The sequence below is a fragment of the Myotis daubentonii genome, chromosome 2, assembly GCF_963259705.1.
Source record: "Myotis daubentonii chromosome 2, mMyoDau2.1, whole genome shotgun sequence".
Classification (NCBI taxonomy): domain Eukaryota; kingdom Metazoa; phylum Chordata; class Mammalia; order Chiroptera; family Vespertilionidae; genus Myotis; species Myotis daubentonii.
The window spans coordinates 2,339,921-2,353,896 of record NC_081841.1 but is presented as its reverse complement, the minus strand read 5'-3'; the positions used below and the strand labels follow the sequence as shown (position 1 = coordinate 2,353,896).

At 60.3% G+C, this 13,976-nt stretch overlaps 1 protein-coding gene across 2 annotated transcripts in view; it reads left to right on the top strand.

Moving 5' to 3' along the window:
- Positions 1-8,633: 8,633 nt before the first annotated feature.
- The window catches only part of FBLN1 (fibulin 1), a 69,911-nt gene continuing 64,568 nt past the window's right edge, over positions 8,634-13,976 (top strand). Inside the window, exon 1 of one of the 2 annotated variants that reach the window (XM_059681369.1) lies at positions 8,634-8,840. In XM_059681369.1, the coding sequence (XP_059537352.1) occupies positions 8,759-8,840 (82 nt within the window). In that variant the 5' untranslated portion in view covers positions 8,634-8,758. The remainder of the gene's footprint in view (positions 8,841-13,976) is intronic. The other variant, XM_059681370.1, reaches the window with a different exon arrangement.

The following is a 13,976-nucleotide window of genomic DNA, read 5'->3' as shown; positions in this document are numbered from 1 at the left end:
GCGGTTAGGGGAGGCCCGGGGCCTGCTCCTGGCCAGGCAAAGCGGGCGCTTCCTAAGGCTCCCAGCTACGCGGATTTTCCTAAAACATGACCCAATGCGAGAGCCTGCCGAGCTCCTTTTAGAAAAACACGACCCACGGACACTCCCTGCCCCGACCATGTCGCTTAGCAAGTCTGCGGGGCGTGGAAAGGCCCCGCGGCTCCCCCTGCCACACGGGGACTTCGGGCCTCTGATTAGCGCCCGGGTCCTTCCGGAAGGCGGGCGGCTCCCCCGACTTAGAGAGGGGCTCCCCGGAGCCGCGTGCCCTTTGACCCGCTCGCCCGTCCTGAAGAAATGATCCCCGAGGTGGAGAGGCTCAGAACACAGGCAGGGTCTTCGCAGTACTTCTTCCAACAGCAAAGAAACTGAGCTGCTCACCACCTAAGGGCTGCGCTGACGGCTGCTCGCCCGCCGGTGTCAGGGCACGTTTACGACCGGATGTTAATGAACGAAATCAGGTTACAGGCCTGAGATGGCCCGGGACGGGCTGTGTAAACTCCGCATGTGAAATACTGCGACTCAGCCACCACGACTCCAGTTACGGCCGGAGGATGGGATGATGGATTCCTTCCCCTCCCTCTCCCCAGCTCTCGGCAATGTGGTTCCAGTTAAAAGTAGATCAGACGCCGGCACGGATCGAAACAAAGAAACAATGGCTGGTTTGTACAAACAAGTTCTGCATGGCCTGGGTTCGATTTTTTTTTTTTTTCTTCTTTAATGAGCAAGTAATGTTTGTGGAGACTGGAACATACCCAGTCAGAAAGATCTACAACTTCCACTCCCCGAATGAAAATACCTTTCTCCCAACACCCCTCCGCGCGTCCATACAGTGATATGCTTAACAAAGGCTGGCCTGTGGGCATTGTGTGCCTTGCCGTCATTTTCAGTTCGTTTAGGAAACAAGGACCTCTGTGGCAACAGCCTTCATGTTTACAGATGTAAAGAGTCGCATGACGTTCCGCAGTGCGGACACGTCTTACATTTACTCAGCGTTCCTCCGTATGGCACGCTAGCTGTTGTGTTCCCGTGTACGTGCGTGTTTCCATGATAAATCTCAGGGCAATCCATGTAATTGTACATAATGTACGCAGAGTTGTGCATAATGAGTCTGGAAAAATCTTCCAGCTTTCCTTCATCTCGGCATTCACAAATTAGAAAACACAACGGGAGAATGCTCCATTCAGAATTACAATAAGAAATATGGCCCTAGCTGGTGTGGCTCAGTGGATAGAGCATGAGCCTGCGGACTGGAGGGTCCCGGATTCGATTCTGGTTGGGGGCACATAACTGGGTTGTGGGCTTGATCCCCAGAGGGGGGCGTGCGGGAGGCGGCCAATTGGTGACTCTCTCTCTCATCATTGATGTTTCTATCTCTCTCTTCCTCTCCCTTCCTCTCTGAGATCAATAAAAATATATTTACAAAGATAAATATAAAGTGCTTAGAACAAAAGAAGTAAGATGCAAGGTCTGCCGAAACCAGTTTGGCTCGGTGGATAGAGCATCGGCCTGCGGACTGAAGGGTCCCGGGTTCGATCCCGGTCAGGGGCATGTACCTGGGTTGCGGGCACTTTCCCAGTGGGGGATGTGCAGGAGGCAGCTGATCGATGTTTCTCTCTCATCGATGTTTCTGACTCTCTATCTCTCTCTCTTCCTCTCTGTAAAAAATCAATAAAAATATATTTTAAAAAAAAAGAAAAAAAAAAGATGCAAGGTCTGTACTTTTTTAAAAAAAGTATTTGCCCTAGCCAGTTTGGCTCAGTGGATAGTGTCAGCTTGTGGACTGAAGAGTCCTGGGTTCGATTCTGGTCAAGAGCACATACCAGGATTGTAGGCTCAATCCCCAGTAGGGGGCATGCAGGAGGCAGCCGATCCATGATTCTCTTTCATTATTGATGTTTCTCTCTCTCCCTGTCTCTCTCTCCCTTCCTCTCAGAAATCAATAAAAATATATTTTTAAAAATGCAGCATTTTACTAAAAGGTACAGCTCTCAAAGGAGAGGGAGTCATGGGCTGGGCTTAAGTCCCAAAGTGCCCACTCCATTCCACCCCTTGGATGCTCAGGACACCCATAGACCCTGTCTCTCTCCATATAAACCTGGTTTTGCTGAACTCAACTCCAACATCTCACCCACAACTACAACTATTTTACCTCCCACCAAAGGCAACCGAAGTCACGCTCAGACCCTACATCCAGATGCCGTGAAATGCGGGCCACTGTTCAGTGCCCACATCGTCGGGAATGTGCATGCCCCCTGTAAGCCTCCAACAATCTCCACATCCATCAGCACTCAGTTGTCAGGGCCAGGAACCAGCTCTGGAGGATGTAATTAGCAAGAAATGCACTGGAACGGCACTGGGCAGCCGGGAGGGTCATCAGGAACTGCAGACCAAGCCTAGAGGCTGGGCTGGAACAGGGGTGTCTGGAGTAGCCAGGCCCCCAAAACCATCCGGTGACATCACTACTGCGTGCCACGTGCCACTCAACGCCGGATGCCCCGGCTCGCTCGGCAGCCAGCACAGACCCCAGGAATTCCACGTGTTTGCTGCCGTTGCTTCTAACCGCCAACAAACTGGATTCGCCACCAACCCTGCCCCTTTCCATCACCAGCTCCCTCCACACAACCTGCGGTTGGCGCACCTGGTAGCCGGCCAGCACCCTGGGGTGGGAGAAGGGAGAACTTCGTCTCTGCGAGGCTCCTAAGCGGGGAATTCTTCAAACAAAGGCGGAAAAACAAACAGATGCTCATTATCAGCCTGTCTGCTGTTCTGCAGCCTCATTCCTGCACGGACGGCTGACACCAGCAGAAACGGCGCGAACAAAAGCCCAGACACACGCTGGCCGTCTCCACGCGGCGCCGTCTCCACGCTCCAGGGGCAGCTTTTCCAGAACCAGAGCAGAGTTCTCTCATTTTGTCAAAACAAAATTACTCTCCCTTCAGCTACGGACGGTTTCTTCTTCCTGACCACAGGAGCTCCAATGCTTTTCTTAAAAAAAAAAAAAAAAAAAAAGTGAAGTGTGTGTGTGTGTTTTTATTGATTTCAGAGAGGAAGGGACAGGGAGGGAGGGATAGAAACATCAATGATGAGAGAGAATCATGGATCGGCGGCCTCCTGCACGCCCCCTACTGGGGATCCAGCCGCAACCTGGGCATGTGCCCTTGACCGGGAATCGAACCGTGACCTCCTGGTTTATGGGTCGGACGCTCAACCACTGAGCCACGCTGGACTGGCGCTTTCATCTTTTTGTCAATCACGTTTGCCACGCCCATGGGACTACTCTTAGGACAGCTGCGCGGCGTTCCCCTCCCCACGGTCAGGCTCCCACCTGCGGCCTCTCCTGTGGCCTGGAGTGGAGGGGGTTGGCTCTCAGCACTGGGCCAGCTCTGGGGCCGGCAGAGGGCCATGTCCCTAAGCCACAGTCTCCTCAGAGGTGGTTGTGATGCTGTGTGACTCTGACCCCGAGCCCTGCGCTTGTCACTGCATCGCCACCTGCTAGGAACGCAGCTCGGCCCTTCCCGCTCTCAGCAGGATGTTTGCCCGCCACGGGGTGCAGAGGCTGTCCTTCCCACTGGGAGCCCGGAGGCCAGGGGCAGCGAGGAAGCCAACTCTTTAACAAAGAAACAGGAGGTAGGAAACACCAGGATGTGCTTGGGTCCAGGAGCCGTGCAAAGGCCCTGGGGACTGCCGCCAGTGAGCCAGGGGTATAGGGGCGGGCAGGGGCCAGGGCAGCCGCTGCCCCCCTGAAAACCACCCATGGTGCGCCGCAGCCGCACACGGAGACCCACAGGACGCTGTCCTCACAGGCTGGGCGGCATCAAAGCCATTTGTTTTCTGGAGAAAAACAGGCCCCGGGTGCCAACAACGATCTTTCAAACAGACAGAGAGCTGTTTGTCCTGGAGAGCAGTGGCTGTGCGGCCGCTCTGGGAGGAGGGACAGCTGGGCCGTCACAGCGGGCGTGATGAATGGCTTCCTGCTTGGAAATGGAGCCGAGGGGGTGTCATCCTGCCCCGACCGGGGTTCAGAGGGTGGGGGGCCTCCCTGGAAATCAGTCCCATCTTCTGCAAATGACACGCAAATGTGCTGTCACGTTTTGACTTACGCAGAGCTGAGGAGGGACGCGCAGCCAGGAGAACGCTCTCTCCCGGTTAAACGTCAGAAGGGGTCAGAACGTGGTTTTTACTCTGGTTGCCAAGAAAGTCGGGGTGTAGAGAGCCCCTGGGAAGGCACATGGGCATTTCTGTAATAAATTGTCAGCTGAAATCCAGGGCGGTGGGCAAAGCCACGTCCGGGAAACACATTTTGCCGAAAGGCAGAAGTGTTCTCTGCTTGACCTCCATTTCTGCCCAGGTCCCGGGAGTGGGTTTTATTATGTAAATGCAGCCAAGCACCAGGGATGAATATGACCCCTTCCAGAACTGACATCACAAGAATGCACATAATCTCCTTTATCTTGACCTTTGATGAAACTTCCTGGTATTTGGGGTATAAAATAAACACGCTGTATCGGTGCTGGGTCCCTGTCTCTCCATCAGAGGAGGGCAGCGTTCCCACCCGGTCCCAGCTTTCCCTTCCATCTCCGAGCCTGTCTCTTTCTTTCATTTTCTCAACCCCCAGCCGCCCCTACTCAGGAACCGGACCGCTCCCTAGCCGCGATGGACGCGGAAAAGGGAGAACCCTCCACATCAGGGTCAAGTTTAGGTGCAGGAGCCCTATCCCTCCAGCCTCTGGTACACTTATTCCTCTCCGTCTCAGCTGTTTCCTAAAAAAGGAAAAGAAAAAGTTCACCAAACACAACCTCCACTTCCATTTAGTTCCTTTTGATCTTGAGTTACAGGAACTGCTGTGTGGACCTGCACGTTCACGTGCAATTTTGTTCTCCTCATTATTGTCATTTCTCTCCATAACATTAGGTCACGAAGCTCAGACTCCACGCAGGCCTCCGAGTGGGTCTTTCACAGGGTGCCCATGGCCGCACCGCAAACAGGCCATTGTTGGAGGAGCTTTATTGATTTATTTTTTTTAGTTTTTCTGTATGATAAACAATCCTGCTGTTACGAGAACAGATGAGTGCAGGTCATGAAGGAAGTCACACAGAACGCAATGCGAACGCTAATAAGCGCGTGGGAAGCGCCGGTCGGCCTCCGTGGTGGTTAGAGACGCGCTGGAGCAACGAGACGCCCGTTTCTTTCACCCGTGGAGACGGCCCAGATTAAACCAAGATGTTGCTCAAAGCCGGGGAGGAGGCGAGAGCCACACTCGGCCCGTGCCTCTGCCAGCGCCGCGAATGCGTTTCTGGGCAGCGATGGCTCTTGGGGCGCAGCCATGCTGGGAGCGGAGCCAGGGCTCGCGGTTTCCGCCGCTGCCTGATTGATAACCCCCAAAGGACACGGCCAAGTGAACGTGTGTGTGCACCGCTCTCATCCTGTCACTCGCTTGCTGTGCGATGCCGTTTCAATTGACGGGGGAATGTTTACGCCGGGGGGTTCAGTGACAGACAGAACCCTCCATAGGCGCCTGGGGCTGGGAGACCCATGTCCTGGGTTGAAATCCCAGATCCTCTTGTCATGAGAATCTGCCCACGACCTCACCTCTCAGCCCCGGGAGAAAGGGGCCACTGAAGCCCCGAGAGCCCTGAGTTTTAAGGAAGTAACGTCTGAGCACCTCCCGCGCCTTCTCGGCACTCTAGCCTCTTTATGGGGCTTAAAAACACAGTTACCGCCAAGCACTGATGAGTCTCATTTGCCTCCATCCCACAGCCAGCTCCTGCAGGACCTCACAGCGCCTGGGCCCCAGGCCACCAAAATGGACCAGGCAATCTTCCTGAGCTGCCCAGGGTCTCTGTGACCCTCGCCTTCGCAGATGCTGTTCCCTCTGCCCAGGAAACCCTTCCCGCCCTTCTGCTCGCCTTCAGGGGCCAGTCCGGGCCACCTCTTCTGGGAAGCGCCTCACCCAGGAGGCAGGTAGCAAGGGGCCCCCGTCTGGAGCCTCGAAGTTCTGAGGCTCCTGGGGGGAGAGGAGTTGCTCCTTTTTGTTTTTGGTGGTTGTTTTGTTAATCCTCACTCGAGGGTATTTTTCCATTGAATGTTTAGAGAGAGTGGAAGGGAGAGAAAGAGTGGGGGAAAGAGAGAGAGAGAGAGAGAGAGAGAGAGAGAGAGAGAGGAGAAATATCGATGTGAGAGAGGCACATGGGTTGGTTGCCTCCCCCAACTGGGGCAGGGATCAAACCTGCAAGCCAGTATGAGCCCTGGACCCGAGAGCCTTCCATGCATGGGCGATGCTCTAACCACTTAGCCTCACTGGCCAGGGCTTGGTTTTGATTTTTAAATCTAACATGCATTCAGAAAAGGGCATTGCCCGGCCTGGGTTGCGGGCTCGATCCTCAGTGTAGGGTGTGCAGGAGGCAGCCGATCAATGATTCTCTCATCATTGATGTTTCTATCTCTCCTTCTCCCTTCCTCTCTGAAATTAATAAAAATATATTAAAAAAATAAAGAGGAGGGACATATCATATGTGAACAGCTTCATAAATTTTCACAAATGGAGCCACTGGTAACCAATACCCAGTTAAAAAGAACAGATCCTAACCACCAGCACTCCCCTCCCCCAGCTTCCTTGTGCCAGTCGCTAACCCACCCACGGTCACCACTCTCCTGACGTGTCACCTGTTTTTGTCGTTCTGAGACAGAATTCCCATAGAGACTTCTTTCTCGTCCGCTGTGCTGTTACACGGATCCCTGAGAGCCACGCGGTGGCTGCACGGGTGGCAGAGCTGTCGCTTTCAGAGCCGTGGGGCGCTCCGAGGTGTGTGCCGTGAGCAATGGAGTGTCCCCGGGAAAAGTCACTCACTCCCGCCGGGTCTGTCCACATCACCGGTGTATTAGTGGAGGCCTCCCCATGAGCCAATAGAGTCACTCGCAGGTTACCCTCGGAGAGGGGAGGGGAGTGAGCATCTGGTGGGATGTCTGGGTCACTGGCGGCGTCCACAGGTGGCGGAGGGCGTGGGTCTCAAGTCAGGCGGCAGCCGCAGCCGTGGCACCAGCACCCGTGGCACCTGCCTGGTGGGCGGAAGTCGGCAGGGCTCCGGGCGCGACTGGGGACACAGCCACACTCCAGCGTTCCTGTTACAACGTCACCTCGGTCCTGACAGCACTGGACACGACCCTCGTGGTCACAGTGACTCCATTTTGGAACTTCCGAGGTGTCCAGCAGGCCACTCCGCTCTTGCTCTGCACGGTGTCACTGCCCCTGTCTTCTTTTTAAATATGTTTTTATTGATTTCAGAGAGGAAGGGAGAGGGAGAGAGAGAGAGACATTAATGATGAGAGAGAATCATGGGTCGGCTGCCTCCTGCACGCCCCCTACTGGCGATCGAGCCTGCAACCTGGGCCTGTGCCCTGACCGGAATCAGACAGGGACCCTCCAGTCCAAACGCTGACGCTCTGTCCACTGAGCACGCGGCTAGGACTGCCCGCCCCCCTTTCATTCCACTGACTGACGATGGGCGGCCCAGGGACACAGCTGTGAACACCATGGGGCAGGCTCCTGCCCTGTGCACAGGCACGCGGCCTTTCTCTGGGTGCGAGGCCCACACATTCCGGACGGCTCCTGTGGGTCGCCCCCCATCATCCGCACCTTCACTGCATTCCCTTCCTGTTTTTTTTTTTTTTTAAATAAATCTATGTATGGTTCCCACAGACGCCGGCACCACGGGTGGCTGCAGCCATGAATTCCTTCCCAAGGAAGTGGCCCCCATTGTCCTAACCGGTTTGGCTCAGTGGATAGAGCCTCGGCCTGCGGACTCGGGGGTTCCAGGTTCGATTCCGGTCAAGGGCATGTACCTTGGTTGCGGGCACATCCCCAGGAGGCAGCTGATTGATGTTTCTCTCATGGATCTTTCTAACTCTCTATCCGTCTCCCTTCCTCTCTGTAAAGAATCAATAAAATGTATTTTTTTAAAAAGAAGTGGCCCTGCAGGCCCCGCAGAAGGCTGCTCCCCACCTGCAAACCCAACCTCTTTTCCTCGCGGGTGGGGTCCACGGCCCTCCACCCGCGTGGGTGGGGATGCTGGCCGAGTGCCGGCCTCTCCCGACGGGCCGTCCCGTCTGGGGCGCACCTGGGTCGGCCACCGCCCTGCACATCTCTGGGTGAACGGCGCGCGTGGGGGGGGGGGGGGCGAGGGCGGGTCACCAGCAGACGGGGCGCGCGAGGCTTCGTCCCGCGGGGAGCCCCCCAGGAAACACCGCCCCTATTCCCTCTCCAGAATGCGCCTCCGACCCCCGGGGACCCGCCCTTCCCCGGAGTCCCGCGGAGCTGACCTTTGACGGGAGCCCGCCCTGGGCCGGAGGGTGGGTGGGGGGGTTGCACCGGCGGGCAAGGGGGGTGCCTCCCGCCCGAATGCGTCCCCCTCTCTGGCCCCACCAGGAAGAAGTTTGGGGTCCTCGCCCCCAGTGGGCCTGCGCGCCCCTCGGGGCCGGGTGCGGGAGGAGGCGGGGCCTGAGTCCCGGGGGCCGGCCTGGGGGCGGGGCCAGCGCCCGCAGCCCCGCCTCCGCCGCGCCCTCCTCGGGGCGGGATAATTGAACGGCGCCGCGGGGCTCCGCGTTGGCTGCGAGGCTCGGCCGGAGCGTGGACCCCGCACTGTCCCCGCGCACCCGCCGCGCCGCCCCGGAGCCGTGCCTGCGCCCCGCGCCGTTGTCCGCCCGCCCTCCCGCCCTCCCGCCCATGGAGCGCGCGCCCTCGCGCCCGGCCCCGCGGCCGCTGCTGCTGCCGCTGCTCGCCGGCCTCTCGCTGCTGGCGGCCCCAGGTAGGAGGGCGGGAGGGCGGGGCGGGGTGGGAGCGGCGCCCCGGTCCACGGCCCCCACGGGAGTGTCCCCCGAACACCCAGCCCCGCGCCCCTGGGAAGTTCTGGAGCTGCCGGCGGTGCTCGAGCTGGTGCGCCCTCCGCGCGGCGCCCTGTGGCCCCGAGGCCTGGCCACGCTGCCACCCCCACACCCACTCCCAGCTCCGGCCCCAAACACCTTGCTGTTGGAGGGGCTTGTTTTAAAGACGGACCCCCACAAGCACCTCCTCCTGCAGGCTAGCTCGCACCCACGATGCCCACCCTAGTGCCAGTGCCCACCCGCCGTCCAGGCCAAGGTGCGGGTGGGGGAGAGGAAGTGTCAGCCGGTTGCCTGCGCCTAGCTCCGTGGTGCCACGCTCTCTGCACAGGAGGGCCCTGGGGCATATCTGGGCACACGCCCACCTCTACCCCAGGGAAGGGCTGTTGTACCCAGTTTGCTGATGAGAAAACTGAGACTGGGAGGTGGAGAAAAGTAACTTGTCCCACAGACAGAACCTGGGGTTGGGCAGGGGGTGGACCTGAAGAAGCCAGAAAGACAGGGAGCGATCTGAGGTGTCAGGGTGACAGCTGTGTGTGGGGGAACCCCCGCCTGCCCTCCCTGGACACAGGCCCCCAGACACAGGTTCTGCCAGCTCCCTTCTCAGCCGGGGCTGGGGACAGGCCACTTCCAAGCCCACCCAGATGCCAAGGGGATGGAGTCTCCACCAGCAGACCCTTGGCCGAGAGCCCCCCCGCCCGGGACTGACACCCTAGGGATGGTGGCATCCTCAAGGCCTAGCTCCTGGGGCTGGGGGTGGGGGTGGGGGACCACAAGGCCCTTCCCATCAGAGCCATGACCTCTGACCTCTCTGCTGACTTATCAGCTATCAGCCAGGCCAGCCTTCCGGAGGCTTTGTTCCCCTGGAGCCAGGCCCCTTATCTCGGGCTCAGCGGAGCTGCTGGAACTCTGGTGGCCGCCCTCAGCCCCTCCAAAGTCAGGGGACCACCCTGGGGTCCCAGAGGTCTTCACCTCTGAGTTTGTTGAGTTTCTTTTAACTCTCAGGTGACCCTCCTGGTCCTTGATCAAAGGTCATTTGCCCCAGCTGTGTTGGCCTGGGGCTCAGGGAGGGGCTGGAGGGGCGGGGCGGGTGTGTGTGGGGGGGGCTTGGCTGGAGTGTCTTGGCTCACTGACTGTGTCCGACCTTTGACCTTTGGGGAGCTCTGGCTGTTTGGGGCACCAGCTCCATCCTGGGCATGTCCTGGGGCACATTTCCTGGGGGAGATGGTGCAGGGAGGTGCAGGGCTGGGCAAAGACAGCAGAGACTTCCTGACCCCGCAGGGCCGCAGGCAGCTTCTTGGAGGAGGCGGTGCCTGGGCAGGAGTGAGTGGGCAGGTGGGCAGGTGGGCATTCAAGGGACCACTGGCTGGAGTGAAAGCACGGGGTGGGGGGCTCGGATTGGGGGCCACACAAGCTCCTGTGGAAGTGGAAGGGGCCTGAGACGCCTGCATTTTACAGGTAAGGCCCAGGTCCTCCATCGCTGTCTTCCTGCCTGCGGTGCCAGCAGGTGCCCCTGCGGCCTGGCCGTGCCCGCTGCGGAGGGCACCCCGGGTCTGTTAGGCGGGGGTGGCACAGTAGCCCTGACTGTGGGGACAGCCATCTTCTTCATGGAGAAGGCCCTGACCTCCATGTGCAAGGAACCCTCTCCATGGCCCCGTGATGAGAACACCTAGCTGCCGCCGCCTTGTTCCTGGGGACGGCCCTCTGAGTTTAGAGGGTGCCTCTGGCTGGGGGACAGAGGGGCCGAGGACTGGACCCCGATTCCTCCCTGCGGCTGTGAGCTCAGAGCAGTGAGGGTCCCGGAGCCCCGGGAGGGGCAGGTGACACTGTCCCACCCTTGGAGCAGTTTAAAAGCAATTCTAGGAAAAGCCAGCAAGTCGAGAGTCCTTTAGCTCATCTGCTGAAACTCACTGGGTGACCTGGCCACAAAGGTCGTGCCCAAGGGCACGAGCCACCACCCCCTCCACCACACCCCCTCTGTCTGGGGGATTTACCGAGAGCCGGGGTGGGAGGGAGTGGAGAGGAGGGGGTTGTGCTTTTGCCAAGACTTTGTTGGCCTTTGGCTCCGCTGATTACAGAGAAAGTCCTGTAATCAGTCGCTGGGAAGGAGAACAAAGGAGCGAGGACTTGGCTTGCGAGCCCGTGGCTGCTCCGGCTGGTCCTGGAGGGCGCCCAGGAGCGTGGCGGGGGGCCAGGCGGGCTGTGGGGGCCGCAGGAGCACCGCACGCGTGGAGATGAGACGGGGGGGCCTGTGGGGCGGCACCGGGACCTCTTCTGTGGGGCTCACAGCTCCAAGCCACGCCCCCTCCTGGCACTGCCCGAGCCTCCCCAACTCTGGACTGTGGCTGGGGGCGGGCATGGCTCCCTGTCTCAGGTCCTAGCAGGCACCACAGCTAACAGCCCGCGGGGCGGTTTGGAGGTTTTCTCATTGGTTAACGGAGAGAAAGGAGACCAGTCTCAGGCGGCCTTGAGTATGGGGGGGGGAGGGAAGAGGGTGGTGCCCCGTGGCTGCATTATTCCGTGTGTTGTCCCCTTTCCTGGGAGACGAGTGTCCTCTCCCCCAAGCTGTCAAATGCCGCAGCCGTGTTGGTGAAGGCCAGCAAAGCCCCCCTCAGGCCTCCCGTCGCTAAATATCCACCGAGGACCAGCTCTGTGCCAGACGCCATCCCAGGTCTAGGGCCTGGCCCTTCCGCCCGTGGGCGCATCCCCTGGGGGACCCAGAAAGAGTAGATAATTACAAATCAAGTCCAACTGGCAGAGTCAGGGAGGACGTCCTGGAGGAAGCAGCCTGCCAGCTGGGGTGTGAGGAGCAGAGGCAGTGGCTAGGTTGGTGGGCAGAGGTGGGAAGAGGGTGCTCCAGGCAGAGGGAATGACATGGGCAAAGGCCCAGGGTGGAGAGAGAATGTGGGACTCCAGGAAGCTTCCAGAAGTTCTGCCCCCTCCTCGAGCTTGGAGAGCACGCAGCGCTGAGCGGCGGCGTCAGCAGCCCCCCTTCCTTCAAGGTGGGGCTCTGTGAGCCATGGGTGCGGGCAGCTCTGCAGGTGAAGTTCTATGGACCAGTTCTCATAGGGGCAGTTGTCTGCCAGCGCGTTTCATACAATGAAAGCTTTTCCTTTTGCAGAACAGTGAATTGTAACAGTTGGGCTTGTGTGGGCTTGTATGGCTTCTTGTCATGATCTGTGGTGCGGCCCCAGAATACAATGGCGGGAGGGCACCCGTGTTGTCAGTTTTCCTGGGATCAGAGACCCTGGAGGGAGCTCAGAGGAGAGAGGGTGTGGCTGGAGGCTCAGCCGTCTGTCCCACGTCACCCGCTGTCGCAGGTTGGGGGCCAGGGCTGGCGTCTCTGGCCGCCACTCTTCCCACCGGCTACCTCCTCCACCCCCAGCGGGGCTGCAGTCGAGGCTGGGCCAGCAGGGGCCGGGGCCTGTCGCCCCGCTGTCCCCGTGTTGTCAGGAGGGTCCTACACTCGAAGGGGCTGGGAGACTGGCGCCCATTCTCAAAGTGACTCACGAGAGCCTTCCGACCCCCATACCCTCTCGGCTTCTGGTTCCTTAAATACGGAAGGAACGCGTGCTCTGCGCGAGGAAGTCATTACGGTGGAAGCGGCCACTCGTGGACTCCTCAGCGTCGCAGGAGCAGGAACACGGTTACGTCCATCTGACAGGACGGACACCAAGGCCCAGAGGGTCAGGCAGCTTCCCGGTCAATGTGGGTCCTAAATAGGGGACCAGGACGCGGGACCCCGTGCTCCTAACCCCTGGGCCGGCCAGCACTGTCTCCCAAGGCAGGCTGTGCAGGGAGAGGCGTCCTTCGGAGCGGGAGCCGCCCTGGGCCTCTGAGGGGCTGCAGCGGGCCTGGCAGGAGGGTCCCCAGGGTGGCGGCACCTGCCTCGGTGGAGGTCAGCGGCCGGCTCGGCCTGCCTCTCCTCGGGCGTGGCCTGAGGCAGACCCTCCTCGCTGCCCGCTGGGTGGGGCATGGAGCCCCCTACCCTCACCCCAAGGAACCGGAGGCCACAGTGCGCCTCCCGGGTATGTGGGCTTCCTGGGCACATGGGCCTCCCGGGCACGTGGGCCTCCCAGGCACGTGGCCTCCCGGGCACGTGGCCTCCTGTGCACGTGGGCCTCCCGGGCATGTGGCCTCCCGTGCACGTGGGCCTCCCGGGCATGTGGCCTCCTGTGCACGTGGCCTCCTGTGCACGTGGGCTTCCCGGGCATGTGGGCCTCTCTGGTACGTGGGCTTCCTGGGCACGTGGGCCTCCTGGGCATGTGGGCCTCTCTGGCGTGTGGCCTCCCCGGCACAGGGGCTGCTGGCTCTGGAACTGCCCACGGGGTAGAGGCAGCCTTTCTCGGCACCTCTGTGGAGGGAGGTGCGCTGGGCCGTCCGGGTCCGGATGCAGCAGGGCAGGCCCAGCACCCCACGAGGAGGGCCCTGGGCGTTACTCAGGCCTTGTTCCTGCTTGTTCTGGGGACGCTGCCCCCAGCCTGGCCGGGTGACCCTGCCCGAGGGCCGTGCGGCCGTGGCCGGGCGGGGGTGGGAGACTTCCGGGCCCCAGTGGGCTCGGGCGGGTTACTCCACCCTGAGGGCCGGGCCCGGAGCCCTCTCCCCTGAGGAGGATGTGGGTGTGTGCTGTGCTGTGCCCAACTGCCGCTCCGGCCACTCCGAGGGGACAGCGCACGGGCAGGGGGGGCCCTCCAGGGCCGGGTCCTGGTTAGCGGCAAAGAACCAGGAACCAGCCTCGGGGTCCCAGGGGCCAGGCTTATGGCGGGGGGAATTTGGGAAGGGATGAGTCATCTCTGGGGATTCAGGAACGGATGGGGAAGGCCAGTGTGCCCTGGGGAGGAGTGGAGGGAGCAGGAGGGGTGGGTGAGGCAGGAGGGGCCTTAAGCATCGGCCTGTGGGCTCGTGCTCAGTGCACTGGGCGCAGGGAGGGAGTCACCGGACTTCATGCCTGGAGGTCAGTCTGGACTGCGGTGAGGGGTGGGCTCCCGGGAGACGGGGAAGCCAGAGAGTCCCGCAGGGACCGGGGCCAAAGGTGCCCTGGAGGAGTGGCAGCCTGGGGGCGG